Raw genomic sequence first — 16,102 nt, forward strand, 5'->3', positions numbered from 1 at the left:
GTAGCAAAAAGTGTGACATTTACTATGCACAGCAGTAGAACGAGTTCGGGTTGAAAATACAAATAAATGCACAGACAAAAAAAATAATAAACAAACAAATGTATATTTAGTTAAGCAAAGAAGGTGCAGATACTGGATAATTTTGCAACTCCTGTAGAATACAGTCTCCACTCCACTCATCACTACAAGGGGAGAAAAAAAATGGAGAAGAAAACACGCACTCGCATGCCGAATGACTCACAACATACACACATACTTTGCAACCCAATGTCTACTGGCCTTAATAAGCACATTCACATCAGAAATATATCGGCACATCAGGAGGCAACAAATGTTTTGGATGGTGTAAAAGAAATATTTCCTCATGTTTGTCTAGTGGAATCATCCTCTTGTCAGCTCAGTCATATTATAAGTTTATTATTGCGTGTAACTTCTTCACACATTCATATTTTTCCCCCTTTCCTTTTGGAAGTGCTTTAGAGTTGACCGATGCTGCGTCGTCTCCTCTCTTCCTTAAGGGGTTTGCAACAACCAAGATAGCACTCCTATCGCGCATGAAATCAAAACCAATACGGCTACGTGAAGCGAATAGTCACCCTTATTCCTCCGTCCGTCACCGTCAGTGACGTTTCCAGGGCCAGCAGCTGCTAGCAGCTGTTGCTCACCGCTAGTTTTATCCACCGACATTTTCGTTGAGGTGAAATGAGGCTCTAGAAGAACTCGAGACGATGATAGTCTCTCCCCTGCACCGTCCTCAATCAACTCCCTCACTTGTCTCCACTGCTCCCGAGTGTGACCGGTCGCATCGCCAGTAGTGTGAATATATGCCCATTGGTAAATCAATGCAGGATTCCTCAGAGAACAAACACGAAGAATCCTTACCTGTGGTTGCTCACCAATTTTATCAATAAAACTAACGATGCTACGGTAAATATCTAACCCACAGGTATGCTGTGGGGCGAATGTTACATGTACGCAAATCAGCTCATCGTCCAAGTCTCTCTTTGCACCCAACTGCACAGCGTAAATATCCTTATATAGGTTCCAAATGTCACAATCCGCAAGCAAACGGCTACTGCGCAAGTCAACTATAGGGGAACTCGTCGTCGCACGGCCCCTTGCCCTTAGAACAAGTGGCAATTTATCTAGTGGAGACACCAAATAACAGGGTAACGACACGAACGTTATTTCCGCTGTTGTAACCTTAAGTTCTACCCTACCACCAGGTTGAAGCAACTCGCATTTCTTCACCGCGCTATCTCCCCATATCACTGCGAAGAGTAAATTCACGCGAGGATTTTCTTTCAACAAACTTCGCAACTGAATAGTTGAGTATCCGCCGGTGTCTGAAAGCATAACGCCTAAAAAAAGAACACCACAGGGTAAAATCTGTTCAAGACAGTCTACCTGTTCAGAGATGACCTCAAGATCCAGGCAAGGAATAGCGTCAAAGACGGTGCATACAGCATGAGCGTTGCTCGAGCCGTTCCTACAGACGCTACGCTGTCCCACCAAAATGGAGGGATTAAACGACTCGCCAGTGGGAAGGGCACTCGGTGGAAGCACCACAGAAACATTCATGCCCCCAACAAACACCCTAGTAAAGACTTCTTTTGCTTCGTTGGTTTGGACAGGTAGAGAAGTGAGAAATTCAGTGGCGCCAACTAACCAGGCAAACATGCACACTACCTTGTGATCGTCAGCAATGCGGTGACTTCCATGGGGTTAAAGTTGGTTACAGTTGCACCACAAGCTATTAAGGCAACGAGCGGTAGCCTTTAAATGAATAAAAACAATGATCTCAACACACAGCCGAAGTACTTGGCAGCACTCCAGGTAGAATGGTTACTTCGCCACAACTTCATTCGATGCACATATTTCTAAGTGTATAGACAGTTCTTTCCTCTCTTTTCCCCTCCCAGAGTGGGTGGAGTGTGCTGTTACAGCTCCAGCCACTTTCCTACACCCGCCATTATACAGTGGCCATACAAGCCATTCGCTGAAGCGGGTCGCTTTCAAAATGTGGACCGCGGGAGAATGCAATGACGGTCCGTCACAAATAATGAAGGTCGCAACAAATGATAATAATAAAAATAATAGACGGGTACTGCGGAAGAATACAAAAATAGCACTAAAAGAACAGAGGGTTGCACACAGAGGCTAAAGTAACGACCAAGGCGGGTCAAACAAATGGGAAGAGTAACGGGTGAACGAGCAACTTACATACATTTGCCACCTGACTAATATGAAGGACTAATGTAAGTAGATTCACTTTCTGTGGAAAGTACTTGCGATCTTCGGTGCCCTTTAACTCCTGTCCTACTACTGGAGTTTGGTACAAACTTGGGGTTATTTACTTCTTTGTTTGTTCTTTTTTTTTTTAATATGATCACTAACACAAAAGCAGGAAACGGCATGGATATCGAACATCGTACATTTACAAGATGATTTTTACTATTAGCATACGGGTCGTTCTGTGTTACCCAATGCAACAACTTTTCTCGTTGCATGACCCAATTTCCCCAACTTACCCATTCCTCTTTCGCACCCTAGGCATCGTGTCCGTGACACACAGCAATAACCACCACCTTTTCTCCGGACTGAGTTAAAGCAAAAAATAATTATGACAGCAAAACCCATTTTTTTTTTTTACAAATAATCACATATGATGCAGGGGATAGAATTAGCTAAACCCCCTTTAAAAAAAAAAATAGCATTAAAAAAAACTGTCGGCCAACACCTGGAAACATGAAGAACATGGGAATACAGTGCCCATACGTATTTAGAAAAGTTATTGAAGAACAACCTTCTGTTGCTTAACGATACCAATATCATGTACAAAAAATAAAATAAGCAAATACAATTGCTGAGTATAGGGATAACACTTACGTTGACAATGTGCGCTAATGCCGCCTTTCCGAATTTAAGAGATTGCTGTGATTACATCGCCTATACGTTGGCTGTCGCCTCGCACGTCCGAACAAGCTTCAGCAAGAAAAGAAAGTTCTCCTGTACTCCACCTTGCAATCAACCTCCCCATCAGTCATTCACAGCGATAAGTGAATTACAGTTTTTTCCCCCGTGTCTTGACTTTTTCCATATTGAATCGACGACAGTCGAAGGGAACCAACAATGGTCACGCACGTTCCCCTACGCTTTTTGTTGTATCCACACCATCCACTACGGTGTCTGGGAGCTCGCTACCTACCACTTCAGGCAGTCTTGTTAGATTAATCGATCGATTTAGCACGCGCCTCGGCTCCACACAATGCTTGCTGCGACCGGTGGAAGATATTTCAGGTAGTACGAGGGAGCCGGAGCGATTCATCAGCCGACGGCCACTACTTGCGCTACCTTCATAAATTACTCCGCCTTTTGCTGAAGGAGTAGCGTCTTCCCCAACTAACCCTGATTCGCTATCCAACTCAAATATTTCAATCATTGCTTCATCCGGCACAAACGAGTACTTCAACTGACGCGACATACGAAGTCCATCAGGGCGGTGTCGTCTTCTCTTTTTCTCTGAAGAGGCAACCGCAGAATGATTGAGTGAAGTACTATAATACTTGTCCCCAATTTCCATCGAACCACCGAGAACGCCAACATACACAGAATCTTTTGATGCATCTCCATGTCCTTTGCACGGTGTTGTTCTAGTCGGATATACCTTGTAGACGATGTCCCTCTTTTCAATCTCCCCAGCGAACTCGCCAGGAACTTCCAGCAACGAAAAACTTGAGCGAGACACTCCTTTCTTTGAGCGACGGCTTTGTCCTTGTCTGTCTTTTCGTGGGGTTTTGGTGGCGTTTCTTGTGCCTAATGAAGGTATGATCTTTATGTCTTCTGCCGTTTCGGGAATTTCACAACCTTCATTAACTTCAAGATCTGAGAATGTAATCGAACGCTCGTTGACTTTGTGTGCGCGACGCCTTTTGGAAGGATAGAGAGTCTTCTTGTCACACGATTCATGTCGAATCACGGACAGGCTGAGCGAATCCAACTCACTTGCCACAACATCATCAAGAAGTGATATATTACGGTTCGGTGGATGCTTCCGCCGTTTTTTCCTCGAACACTTCTCAGCAGGTTGGTTGGGGTGTTCATTCAATGCGACGCCACCGCTTCGGTGGCGCCGCATTTCGGACGTCTCTTCCTCCACAATCTCACCTGCAAAGTCATCAAAAATAACATCCACAAGTTGTGAAACATGGTTTTTATTCACACGCTTCCTACGGATGTGTCTTGGAGACTCTGCCAGCGTTGTTACCATTACCGATGCATAGCTCCTATTTTCTGATGGCAAAACCTTTGTGCGGCTTTCCACCATCCTGATCTGCGGCATAGTCAACACCGACTCTTTAACGTCGCCGGGACAGCCTTCCCTACAAAACAAGTCACCAGCTGGCTTACTGACAACAGTACAGGTGCCCCCGATCCACTCATTTACAGCAATTGGTATAGTGATTCCTCTCATTACGCAATGCTTCCTCACGACAGTCCCTGCGTCCCCATCGTGTTTCGACACCGCGTTTGATATTGTTATCTCTGGAATCTTATTGACAGCCTCTTTGATTTGTTTATCGATACACTCCAGAGCCTCCATCTCGTCATTCCCAGCTGTTTTCAGCTTCATTTCCCTCGCTTCAATATAAGCTGCCACCTGTTTTAGATGATATAACTGCTCCTTAAAGCTAGGGTTATCCCAATCAACATCTTCAAACTCCTCCGGAGTAACCTCCACATCGGGATCCCGCAAACGCTTTATCAATTTTTTTATGCATGTGGTTTGAAGTGGATCTTCCGGCGGCGTGGTACCGGGGATTCGCTCCCCTGACTCAACAGCTTCATATACCTTCTCTTGAAAACAGCCTTGGGCGGGGTGAGCACGACCACGGCATATGCTAATATTAAAGTAATCGTCAGATACGCTTGTCCCTTCGTAGCTGTCACCATCTTCGTCAGTATGATAAACTACTGCTTCCGGTTGAGCTGATACAGCGCGACCGGTTCTCACCACAAGTGAAAAATGAAGTGGCTGAAAGTCTGCGCTATTATCTGATGAGTAGTATGAGCTGGTTTCCTCCTCTTCTTCCTCACCGATCGTAGCTGAGTAGATTCTCTCTGGAATATAGCCGATGCCCCTATTATCCCTCCCCCGAAATTGACTAGCACGAAGCGGGGAGACATCGCTTTCTCCAAAAGAACCCGAGTCAGTACTGTCAACAGATGAAGTCTCGAAGTCAGCCCCGCCCCGTCGAGATATACTGGACAACGAGTAGCGCGAAAACTTTGCTTCACAATGATCTTTTACAGAACGCTGTTTACAAATTCCGCTACATGGTAACCCGTCCCACTCGGACTTCAGGATTCCAGATAAGCTAGCTTCGCTCGCCAACGTCATGACGAAAAAGTCCCAATGTGCAAAAAAAAAGGTTATATATGTACAGATATATACTTTTCCCTACTGTGAACCTGACTCGCTAAACCTTGGTGCAAGAAAAGAAGGAACACGACTGTGTGAGCCACTTCGGTCAACGGGTAAGAGAATTGAGTATTTTTTTTCCATCATTTTCTTCGAGGAGCAAAGTTACGGTAGGGTGCCAACGCCAAAACAACCATCCTTCACAAAATGCTAACGGTAAACGCCTGCTAACTACAGTTGGCTGATGCTGCAAAAATGTCTTCTCGCCCTTCATGAAATGTTGGAGTTTCACTGACGCGCGAACCCCCCCCCCCCTCCTCCTCAGGCATGTAGAACTTGGCAACTACCATCAGCCAGTGGTGACCTCCCAAACAATATAACCAATATCGTGCGCAGCACTACAATCACAAAGAAAACTTCTCCAAACATCCGGAATGCATAAAGCATGGTAAGATCTGCAGCTCTGATAGCTAACTCTCAACCAGGTTTCCCCCAGGAGCTGCCCGTAACAGTTGTTTTGCTCAGCGAAGAAAAAGGTGCTCAAACAATTCACACGCAAAAAACATAATAACACTCATCGATGTGATCAATCACCATAGCATATGTCTGTGGAGTTCTTATGGGGAACAAACACACCTTCACACATTTGATTTTTTCGCTAAGGAAGGAGCACTAAGAGAATAGCGATACGACGGTAAATATTTCTAGGGAATGAGCCCACAAGAAAGTATTGGTGGAACTCCTCCAAGAACATCGTACAGTTTCTCAAGAAATAGATAACCCGAACACCAGGGGGGAAAACGTTCACAAAAAAAAAGACCTCTTCACCCAACGTACGACGTTTGCATGATCCTACCCCCTTCATTTCCTTAAGTTAGTGATGTGCACGGTAATATTTACTGCCGAAGTGATAATCATTCATCCACCATAAATTACTTTCTGCAATCACTCACAACCAACGTTTACACCCTTCATTACAACCTTTTCCTCCATGTTGTTATGGGCGCGCGTTTAGCGCCTATTACGACATCCCTAACTAGTATCATGAACAGCTCTTACTTGGCCATTGGGTTCTGAGAAATGTACTCCACTGCATCGGTAATAGACTGAATTTTCTCGGCATCATGATCTGGGATGTCTAAAATAAACTCTTGCTCGATAGCAAAAACAACTTCAACAACGTCCAGTGAGTTCAATCCAAGATCATTGACGAAGTGTGACTGCGGTGTTACCTTTGAGGCATCGACTTTCTCAAAGTTTTTGACGACTTCAAGTACACGTGTCAGAACGTCATCTTTGTTTAGGAGGTACTGCCCAGTTCGACCGGCTTCCTCCCCCGCTGCGTGACCTTCAGAGTGAAACCGAACAGGAAGGTACATCGGAATAGTAACAGCTTGAGTAGCCATAACCTTCCATGTCGACACTGCGTGGCACCGGCCACGGAGTAGAGAATAAGCGCCAACCTGTGTGGCAAACTTCCTTGCAAGTTGAGACCGCTGCATCGTCGAGCACCTTCTTACAAAAACGATTTTGTAAACAATAAAAAAGCAGGAAAAGTGTAACAACACAGAAGCAATCGCTATAGCAGAGAAAGTTCACTCATCACACAACCACGCTGAATGAGGGGATCAATTACAACTTACAAACAAAAGATGGAATCCGAAACGACAGTCGTCAAAATGTCTTGCAACAAACCGTACAGTACGGTTATCATAGGACTTTCGTTAATGTAGTGGTGTGCAGACATGTTCGAAAACAAAGAAGTAACCGAGTGACAGGTGGACGATAAAACAAAAAGTACTTAACATTCATATGTTTAATTTTTCAACGTACTAGACACCCGATCCTCCTTTTCCCTGACACGGAAATACGCCCCACCTCCAACTCCTACGCATAGCCGAGCAACACAACTCATTACAATACGAGAACCGAAGATCAGACGTTAACACAACGTATAGGTAAACGCTGCATAAAAATTTAACCTCACAATTGCCTTCCACCATTGGGAAGATAGGGAAGATGAGAGGGTAAACTTGAGAAAAGAGAGAAAGTTTTCAGAACCATACAGCGAGGAGCACATTTAGAACAAGCTGCAGAAACAGAATTATTATCATCAGCACGCGGAACAGTGGCTAGAATTCCCCTTTGTTCATTTCCAAATAAACTGTAATGACAAAAATGAACCACGTATATCACGTTTCCATTAGAAGTATCACGGTGTTGAATAGTCGACCGCAACACCAAAATAATAACGATATTGATAAGAAGTGTTATAAAATCGAGCAAAGGATAAAAGAACACCCCAAGTGATTCACTCAGGGACAATTCGCCAAAGCAGCCGCGCTGCAAACCAAAGCCCTTCGCCGGCACCTGATATTCATCCTATCATGTACCACACCTACCCCCAAAAAGGTAAAGAAGCAAACTCTAGTAAAGAAGCAGGCAGCTATCCACCAAAACAGATTAAAGCCAACCGCGGCAATCAATTCAACGAAGTGACGGCAAAAATACCACCCTCAGGTTCCATAATGCGCTCACCCCAAAACCTGATAACACCTCAAATGTAATTTAACAATTGCCACAGCACAACAACAATGCTCTTTCAACATACGTTCCGAAGACTCCTCCCTTCGGTTTCAACTGACAGGCACTGAAGGACATTCACAACTCTGCTTGTGTTGTGCATATTATCGGCGAAAACATAATTGTTTACATCAACGCTAACAAGAAGAGAATATGAGAACAAAAGTCAGCCAATACAACACGGTTAATAAGAAGAACATAACATGTTATAGCTTCATTACGGCATATCCCCTTACTAATCACTACAATAGCAGAGAGCTCGGTAGCTGTGACAGAGTGGAAACGAAAATGAAAAAGAAAATCAATTTGAAAACAAACAAAATTCCAAAGTGTGCCCCGACGAGGAATCGTATGAAACGCATCCGCCCCATGCTGAGGGGGATATCTCTCTTTGCACGAAAAAAGGTTAATACTGATCCGGTTTCGGAGAAGGACAACAAGGCATTTGTGTGGCACGTGACAGCAATATGGAAAAAAGAGAACGGATAACATCAAATACAAACGGTGTTCTGTTGTGAGCATTGACAGCCCTCTTCAAAAGTTTTTGTTGCAGTGGACGGGCGACCGGTCCGCACATGAAGTGGCAAAACGTTGGAACACGATTACCTGGTCGTGATGCAGTGTTGTACTTCGTGACGGAACCGCAGCGGCTGGTTGCGCGACGGAAAATCTTCAATCTTGGAGGGAATGCGCCAAATCATTTTGCGTAAGGAACTCCATCCAAGGATCGCGGACATACAAGAAACCCCACACACCCCAGCTGTCACATGCCCCGCAAAATATTTGGGGAGGTGGAGCACTGTCGGGTCGCAAACTTTCGCATCGACCGGAGCGACCGCCGCCCGTTCGTTTACTCTTCAAGGAAACCGGAGCAGCATTTGCAGGGAAACGGGGTGATATTCAAACCCCTTTTACCCAGAGCGTAATAACAAGTTGGGCGGCTCGGGTAAAGCACGGAGGCACACCGATAGAAAAGACACCCTGCGACAAACAGTAGTGCATCAAAGCACAAGAGAATTAAAATGTAAAACGGGATCCGAATAGCTCAAGCGAATGGGTTGCCGGCATGGCATGGCCGCCAACAGCTGGGGATACTCGAAATTGGAGACCACGCACCGACGGCTGCGGTCTCGAAACTTTACCGTCCTGGTGCTTTACGGGCCGTAGCCTCCTTTGGATGATTTCGGAACCACAAAGGAAACAAATTGCCCCAGTGGTCAAAAAAAAAAAAAGTAGTACTTGACAAGCTGTGGAGCGCACTAGGGGAGCGACGGAGCTTCGCCTTCCCCCCGTATCAAAATGTTTGAAGGGAGGAAGCGGACAGGAGGGGTACAGGAATCGTAAGAGCCGTATGCCCCAACAGGTAGTAAGTGTTTTTGCAACAGTGTATTACGGAATGGGTTTTAATATAATTGCGGCTGGGGCGGTTGAATGTATACTCATTTTGCTGAGAGGAAAGCTTCACAGTGAGGTAGGTGTAGGGAGAAGGGCGTGCCAAAGGCAGCTGGTTATTGTAGAGCGCTTCTGGTAGCGGAGCTGGTTCCAGAGCCTATCTATTGCCAACGCCGCCTCAGGAAACCTGAGGAGTAAATAGCGTCTCCAAAAATGCAAAAAGGGGGAAATGTTTGCAAAACAGGAATGTGAGATGGCACACCAAGTGCCATGTACGGGGTCCTTCTTTTTTTTTTTTTGGGGGGGGGGGGGCAGCGCTACTTTTCTGAACTGAAAGATCTACGGACACCGTGTGTGGCAATGTTAGGGTGCGGCGGCTCCCCGGTAAGGTTGACGCTCCCCAAAATGAGAGGCGTGGTTGCTGCTCCAGCTCCTAACATGGGGAAGAAGGAATTTGACATGTAAATTTCTGACCTACCGCAGTTTGTTGTATGCTTCAGGTGTGGGGAGTTAAGTAAGCACTGGTGCAAACTTGTGCCTTACCGGTGTTGCTGCTGCATCGACGCTAGTAGTGGTAGTGGACTGTGGAGCATTCGAGCAACCGGGTGGGGGGTAGCGGTGGTAGGAGTTTTGTTTCTTCTGTGGTTCGGACCCGACGGTGTGTCGTTGCCTCGTTCAAATGTGTGGCGGGTTGTGGTTCATAATAGGAATATGCGGGCTGAGTGGGCGGCGGAACTGGATGCAGCGGTGGCCGCCGCATTGGCCGTGGTGCGTGCAGTTGTGGTAGTTCAGTGGGCTGTGTATCAGATTTGGTGTTTTAGTGGACAGGGTATGTTGCGCCAGTGGTACCGGACGGTGGAGGCGTTTTTTTTTTGTCACTCTGCAATTGTTTTGCAGTACAGCTGGAAATGGCACTCTCGCATCTGCGCTTTTGTATTTTATTTCTGGACTTTTTTTGATGCATCAACTCTGCGCGAAGGGAGGTTTGTGGAATTGCGTTTTTTTGTGTGTGTATTCTTTCTTGCTTGTGCCACTGTTTGCTTTATTGGGCTGATATAGAAAATACGAATATACGTAGTGTTGGTCGGTGCCGCATTGACCAACGTTCCTTTGATGATATTATCACTCTGCCGCTGCCTCCTGAAAGCGTGCTACCATGCAACTGTGCGATTGCTTTTATATTCAAGGGCGGAAAAGGCTTTAATGATAAAACAAATCAGTGATGCTGAGCAGCGTTGTTTTTAGAAGCGAGATGAAACATGGTGTATATGTGTAAGTGACTATGAGAAGGGAGAAGTTGGTGCGTACCAAATTTTATTATATTACTCTCACTTCGACCCGATATATTTTGTCTATTTGTTTAATATATATATATATATAATGCTCTCACAGTTCGATACATTTGTCGCACCTCCTAAATGGTTTCTAAGAGGCGGTGCTTCCGAGGGGTCAAGGCTGATGTCGATTACCTAGCAGCTGGTGTTATTGATGGTGATTTCTTTGTATGTGTCGAGCACTTACTTAAAGCTGCGCCTCAGTTATCAACTTCAGTAAATAAATGTTATAAAGCAGTGATCATTTTAAAGGTGCTCCTGTCTTTGGTGGACGAAATTTGTGTGGGTTTTATTTTGGGAGTTGCAAGTTGGGTATATGTGGTTATTTCGTGTCATATTTTTTTTTTAAAACTTAAGGAATAGTTAGTTTTTTTGTTTCCCTTTCGTCTCGTGGTTTCGATACGTCGCAGTACATATCTCTACTCCTTTTATCATCTTTTGTTTCTCCTAAGAATTAAGAAAGAACCTTTTTTCACTGCGTGTGTGTTCACATTTCCCCTCTAAGAAGCACAAGACATGCAAACTCCGCTACGTCCAACAATTTTCCCGGAGGGCATAGAAGGGTCTCAGACCGCGGATTCCAGTATAAAGGTAGCATGCGGCCGCGATTCAAGCGGTAGAGCAAGCGGATCACCCCCTGATCGTGAGCGCCGGCTTCATCAACGGGAGAAGCAATTGTCTTTTGGGTATGCGACCGAAGGGTACAACAATATGATTAAGTTGGTGGAGCACGATCCCTTATTAAAAAGTGGTGGAATTATCCCCCTCTCACCCCCTGACGTCAACAAGGGAAGTAAAAGAGTTTGGGATGTTTCGTTACGGAAGTGGCGTCGGGCGCTGCATATGTTTGATTGCGTATTTATTGAGGGGGAGGATGAAAACAAGAAGACACTTGAGAGTGTAATAGAAGATCAACGATTGCAGTGGGTGAGTACCGCATATTCCGGCAGGCGGAAAGAAGATCGCGTAAAGGTTTCTGCCAGTACGATCACAAATGCTCAGAATTCTCCTCACGTTTGCAAGAAGCTGCATGTTGAGGAGTGCCTGAAAGTAATTCTTCGTGAGGAAAGTTGCTATGAACCTGTTGGCAACGTCGTTCCAGTATCTGCTTCATCATTACTTAAAGGTGCTGATATATCCCCTGCAGATGCAGGCATCAAGATTTTTGTCGCGCCGTCTCCACAGAATCAGTGCAAACAAACTCCTGTTCGATCCGGTGCAGTTTGTTCGCGTGTGGCTCCTCGGTGTCTCAATTTTGACTCATCTACGCCTATGCAGAGTAAAGTGCCCCTGAATGGTGTACAGGAAGTTAAACACCTTCAAAGTTGTGTTCCGCCGCAGCCGAAAGAAAATAAAAACATATGGGTAACGCCAACGATGTGGGTGGACGATGGCGCGCGCACTTCACCTTTTACATCAATTTACCAACCACCAGTGTTGGAGCAAGTGAGTGAGGTTCAGCAAACTCCTCTAAACTGGAATCTTTTTATTCCTCCTCAGACATATGTGTGTACGCCCCAACCAGCAACTGCACCGGGAATCGTTTTCGACAAATTTACTCCGAACACTGCTCCGAGGCGGCTTACGATCCTCAGGGATAGTAATACAAAGTCACGAGGTGGCGAAGTGGACGTGCTGAAGAGAAATCTTTTCCCTAACAGTGTAATGTCACCATCCCACACTGATTCACTGGAAAAGGTATTTCACCCCAACACACCGTTAACCCGTTCGTGTGTACGTGGCGAAGTGCCTGAAATAGAAGCAAACAAACCAACGGGTGCTGATTGTGCCCAACAGATATTATTCACAGAGTAATATCGGATATAGAAAAAAAAAGAAATGATATTCCTGGAACGCAGGATCCACATATTTTTTCTTTTCGGTTTAAAGGAAAAAAAACATAGATCTCCTTTGTCTTTGGTTTAGGTGGGGGAGAAAGAAGATGATTCATAATTACTTCTTTAATTAGGATAGTTTCCTGAAGTCGCATTGGTTGCTAAATGTGTGCGTTAATAAGTATGATGAAACAAACTGTATATATTTTGGTTACTAGTTTTATCTTGGACAGTTCATGATTTTTTTGTTTTCCTGCCTCCCAAAGAGTGCTGAAGGACAATCGTTAAAAAATGTTAGGGTTGACAATCAGTCGGTTTGATGAACTCCAGTCTGCGGTTTCGAACGGTGATGTTGTGGCTGTTGGAAGGTTGCTAACGTCGTACAATGTAAATATGGCGGATAACGAGAGGCGGATGACGTTACTAATGTGGGCGGTGTGCTTTCAACAACACGAGGTAGCAGAGATGTTAATTCGGCTTGGTGCGTCACTTTATCCTCGGGATATGTTCTCCTATAATGTTATTCACCACGCAGCGTGGCAAGGGGATGTAAGGATGATGAAGATTTTACTTTGTTCTATGAGCACTTCTTCTTCAAGTGAGGATGAAACTTCCGAGTCCACATCATCGCGAACTGACACATTTCGCTTTAGACCAGGGGTACGATCGTTGGTTGACCTACCGCATCCTTACAACGGAAGAACACCGCTAATGTTTGCTGCCCTTAAGGGGAACGTAGAGATGGTAAATTTTCTTATTACGCAAGCTGGTGCCGCCATTGGTGCAAAAGACCTTGAAGGGAATTCGGTCATGGATATAGCTGCTCGCATTGGACAAAAGGCTGTTGTGACTCTACTACTTTCGAAGTGCAATGACGACGAGGATATGTGTTTCAACAAGGCTAGACGAAGTGCTGAGGATAACTGTGAAAATGCGTCGACTTTACAACAGTTGAATGAGTTTAATGACCTTAAAACCACCCTATGCCAGGATTGGCTTCCTCAATCGTTGGTTTCTTTATCATGATACCTATATACATAAACTTTTGTTTTTATGTGTCGAAGAGAAATTAGCGGAACACAAATACAGTGTTAGAGTCCTCATGGTGATAGATCCCTGTTGCTGTGCGTTTCCTGATTGTTGCCGAAACTGTATGTACATATTTTTTTTTTTGAAAAAAGCAAGTCTTTACAGTGCTTTTCTCCTTCCCGATGCTTGGTATTTTCAGTATGTACGGGTATTTAAAGTTGTAGATGAGCGATGATGGAGAGGAAAATAATAGGGGTAAGCGTGAAAACGTTAGTTTTCCACATGCCCAATCAAATGTGGTTTCTAATTTGGATGGCAACACCCTGCTCAACGATTCCTTGGTTCAGCAGAGTTGTTCGCCCACTGAGAGTAAGGAGGATGTGAAAACTGAGTACGATAGTTTTGTGGATGCCCCCGTGATTCCTCTGACAGAAAAGTTTGACGATAACTATTCCCAACCGGTTAGTACAGTAAACCCGCGTGATGATAGTATAAAGTGTGAAATGGATGTGTTGCCTGCGTCTTCCCTCACCTCTGTTTGTAACAGGAAGGTGATACACGGTGAAAAAGTCGATAACGATCGAGTCAAAATAGTGCGAGACTGGCTTTTAATGCCAGTTTTATCCCAAGATTCCGACTTCGAAGGCGATGGTGACGATTTTATTGATACTCTTTTACATATTGCTGAGGACAAGATGTACCTTTATGGCTTCTACGAACGTTTGGGGCAAACCGAGTTAGTAACGACTAGGCGGATAAATAATAGAAAACGTTCTAGGGGATCCAACGGCATTTCTCACGCTACGGGGAACCAAGGCGCTCAAGCACCCGTCATGGCAACATCACCCCCGCAAGTTTTGCCTTTCTCTTTCGTCAATTGGTTGCCAAACAGTGGCAAAGGGCGTTGTGATCCCGAAAGAGTGCATCAACAAACCATCTCATCGGACGCTATTTTGTGTTCTGGGGAGAAGTACACGCTCTGTAGGTACGCGCTAAGCAGTGGGAAATTGCGAAAGGAATGTGCTGATCCTTATCAGTTTCTTACTGCGAAGTTGCAAGAGATACGACATTGCATGGAAGAGGAGTTGATGGGCGATGCTAAAAATTCCAATGAGAAAAAAACAGGGGTCACCGACTATTGAGGGACGCTACCAGCCTTTGGTGAGTAAAATCCGTATTAATGCAACTTTCATCACCCTGCAATATTATTTCATTAGGTTTATCATCAATGTGTGAGTTATGCCATTACCACTTCCATTCTTGTCTTTGGACCGGTTCTGTTTTGCTGGAGGGGGCTCTCGCTTGAGTTACAGACGGGAGGACACTGAACTATGAAAACCTTACACCTGTTGCTTGGACTCATGCATTGCGACGCTCCGCTTAATCACCGCGTAAAAGGCCTCACTATACTCAAAAGAATGCTTAGTAATGTTGTCAACTACCCCACGGAGTGCAAGTACAGGAGTATCAATATCGCATCTTCGACGTGGATAAATTCTATTACTCCAGCATTTCATGTATTTCAGTTGATTGAATGGCTTTTGGGATTGGGATTTGAGCAGTCCGTCGGCGACTCTTTCCTCATTTTTAAAGGATCTTCCCTTGATTGTATGGCTAACGCATGCCGTGATGTTTCACTATTGCTTTATGCTTGTGAGGTTGATGCACCAAGCAACACTAGTGGGAGTAAACGGTGTGTGGATGATTTAGTGCCACTTCTTCGGGTTGTGTCCGGTCACAATGATCAGTGCGGATCAAATACCGTTGACACGTCCCAAGCGATTTATACTGCTCTTCAACCAAGCGTCTCTGACGAAACATGGAAAGTGTTGAAGAACCGCTTACGTTTGATCGTCTTGGAGTGCGAGTGTGAGCGCCAGAATCAACCTCGTCTCAAAGAAAAACTTTGTCCACCAACCCTGGCAGCGCGTAACTTGGAGGCATGGACCTCATTGTGCGAGTTAGTGCGCTTCATCAACCTTCGGCATCTGGAAGAAGGTTTAGCTGCGGTGAACATGGAGAGGTTTGAGAGCCGTGGGGTGCGTAAGGTGGATACCCGAGGCGGAGAAAAGGGTAATATAAACAATCTAAGTAATCTTGTTGCGGCAAGGCAAAAAGACAAGTTGAGTCTCCAGAACAGCGGACGTGCAAGTATTGACCAGGAAGTGCAAGCCGTAGGCACTCGGTTAATAGTAGACATAGCTTCCTGTATAGAGCAAATATCTGTCCTTGAGGGAGATCAGGGGTTAGTGCGGAAGGATCGGCTTGAAGCCAAGAGACTCCTCGAAAAATTCGGTGAAGATGGCGATGTGAGGTATTTACACTTGCTGAGGGAAGAGTGGTCGCAACGGCTTGAAGAAAAGAAAAAAATTCAAGGGAATAGCTTTGTTTATTTTAAGTGACCCCCGCCTTGCCACACTTATTCACTTAATTCTGTTGTAAACACTGCAGATGTTTTTAAAAAAGTTGTATTTCATTTTCTTGCATCATTGTTTGTTTGCTGATGC

The 16,102-nt window shown here is 45.0% G+C and overlaps 7 protein-coding genes across 7 annotated transcripts, besides 2 other annotated features; 4 read left to right on the top strand and 3 right to left on the bottom strand.

Moving 5' to 3' along the window:
• Positions 1–16,102: part of a sequence feature (sequence corresponds to BAC RPCI93-27F10) that runs on past both edges of the window.
• Tb927.3.840 (hypothetical protein, conserved) lies at positions 514–1,680 on the bottom strand (the record flags this gene model as incomplete). The annotated part of the gene is made up of 1 exon (XM_838587.1): positions 514–1,680. One exon carries the CDS (start codon positions 1,678–1,680, stop codon positions 514–516), a length of 1,167 nt encoding a protein of 388 aa, XP_843680.1.
• Tb927.3.850 (hypothetical protein, conserved) lies at positions 3,137–5,401 on the bottom strand (the record flags this gene model as incomplete). Its single annotated transcript, XM_838588.1, has 1 exon — positions 3,137–5,401. One exon carries the CDS (start codon positions 5,399–5,401, stop codon positions 3,137–3,139), a length of 2,265 nt encoding a protein of 754 aa, XP_843681.1.
• On the bottom strand, positions 6,478–6,924 carry Tb927.3.860 (acyl carrier protein, mitochondrial precursor, putative; the record flags this gene model as incomplete). The annotated part of the gene is made up of 1 exon (XM_838589.1): positions 6,478–6,924. One exon carries the CDS (start codon positions 6,922–6,924, stop codon positions 6,478–6,480), a length of 447 nt encoding a protein of 148 aa, XP_843682.1.
• Positions 10,757–10,779: a sequence feature (AT_rich).
• Positions 11,248–12,546, top strand: Tb927.3.870 (hypothetical protein, conserved; the record flags this gene model as incomplete). Its single annotated transcript, XM_838590.1, has 1 exon — positions 11,248–12,546. One exon carries the CDS (start codon positions 11,248–11,250, stop codon positions 12,544–12,546), a length of 1,299 nt encoding a protein of 432 aa, XP_843683.1.
• On the top strand, positions 12,858–13,592 carry Tb927.3.880 (hypothetical protein, conserved; the record flags this gene model as incomplete). The annotated part of the gene is made up of 1 exon (XM_838591.1): positions 12,858–13,592. One exon carries the CDS (start codon positions 12,858–12,860, stop codon positions 13,590–13,592), a length of 735 nt encoding a protein of 244 aa, XP_843684.1.
• Positions 13,820–14,737, top strand: Tb927.3.890 (hypothetical protein, conserved; the record flags this gene model as incomplete). Its single annotated transcript, XM_838592.1, has 1 exon — positions 13,820–14,737. The coding sequence occupies one exon, from the start codon at positions 13,820–13,822 to the stop codon at positions 14,735–14,737; it is 918 nt and encodes a 305-aa protein (XP_843685.1).
• On the top strand, positions 14,927–15,997 carry Tb927.3.900 (hypothetical protein, conserved; the record flags this gene model as incomplete). Its single annotated transcript, XM_838593.1, has 1 exon — positions 14,927–15,997. One exon carries the CDS (start codon positions 14,927–14,929, stop codon positions 15,995–15,997), a length of 1,071 nt encoding a protein of 356 aa, XP_843686.1.

Source organism: Trypanosoma brucei, chromosome 3 (genome assembly GCF_000002445.2).
Source record: "Trypanosoma brucei brucei TREU927 chromosome 3, complete sequence".
Classification (NCBI taxonomy): Eukaryota; Euglenozoa; class Kinetoplastea; order Trypanosomatida; family Trypanosomatidae; genus Trypanosoma; species Trypanosoma brucei.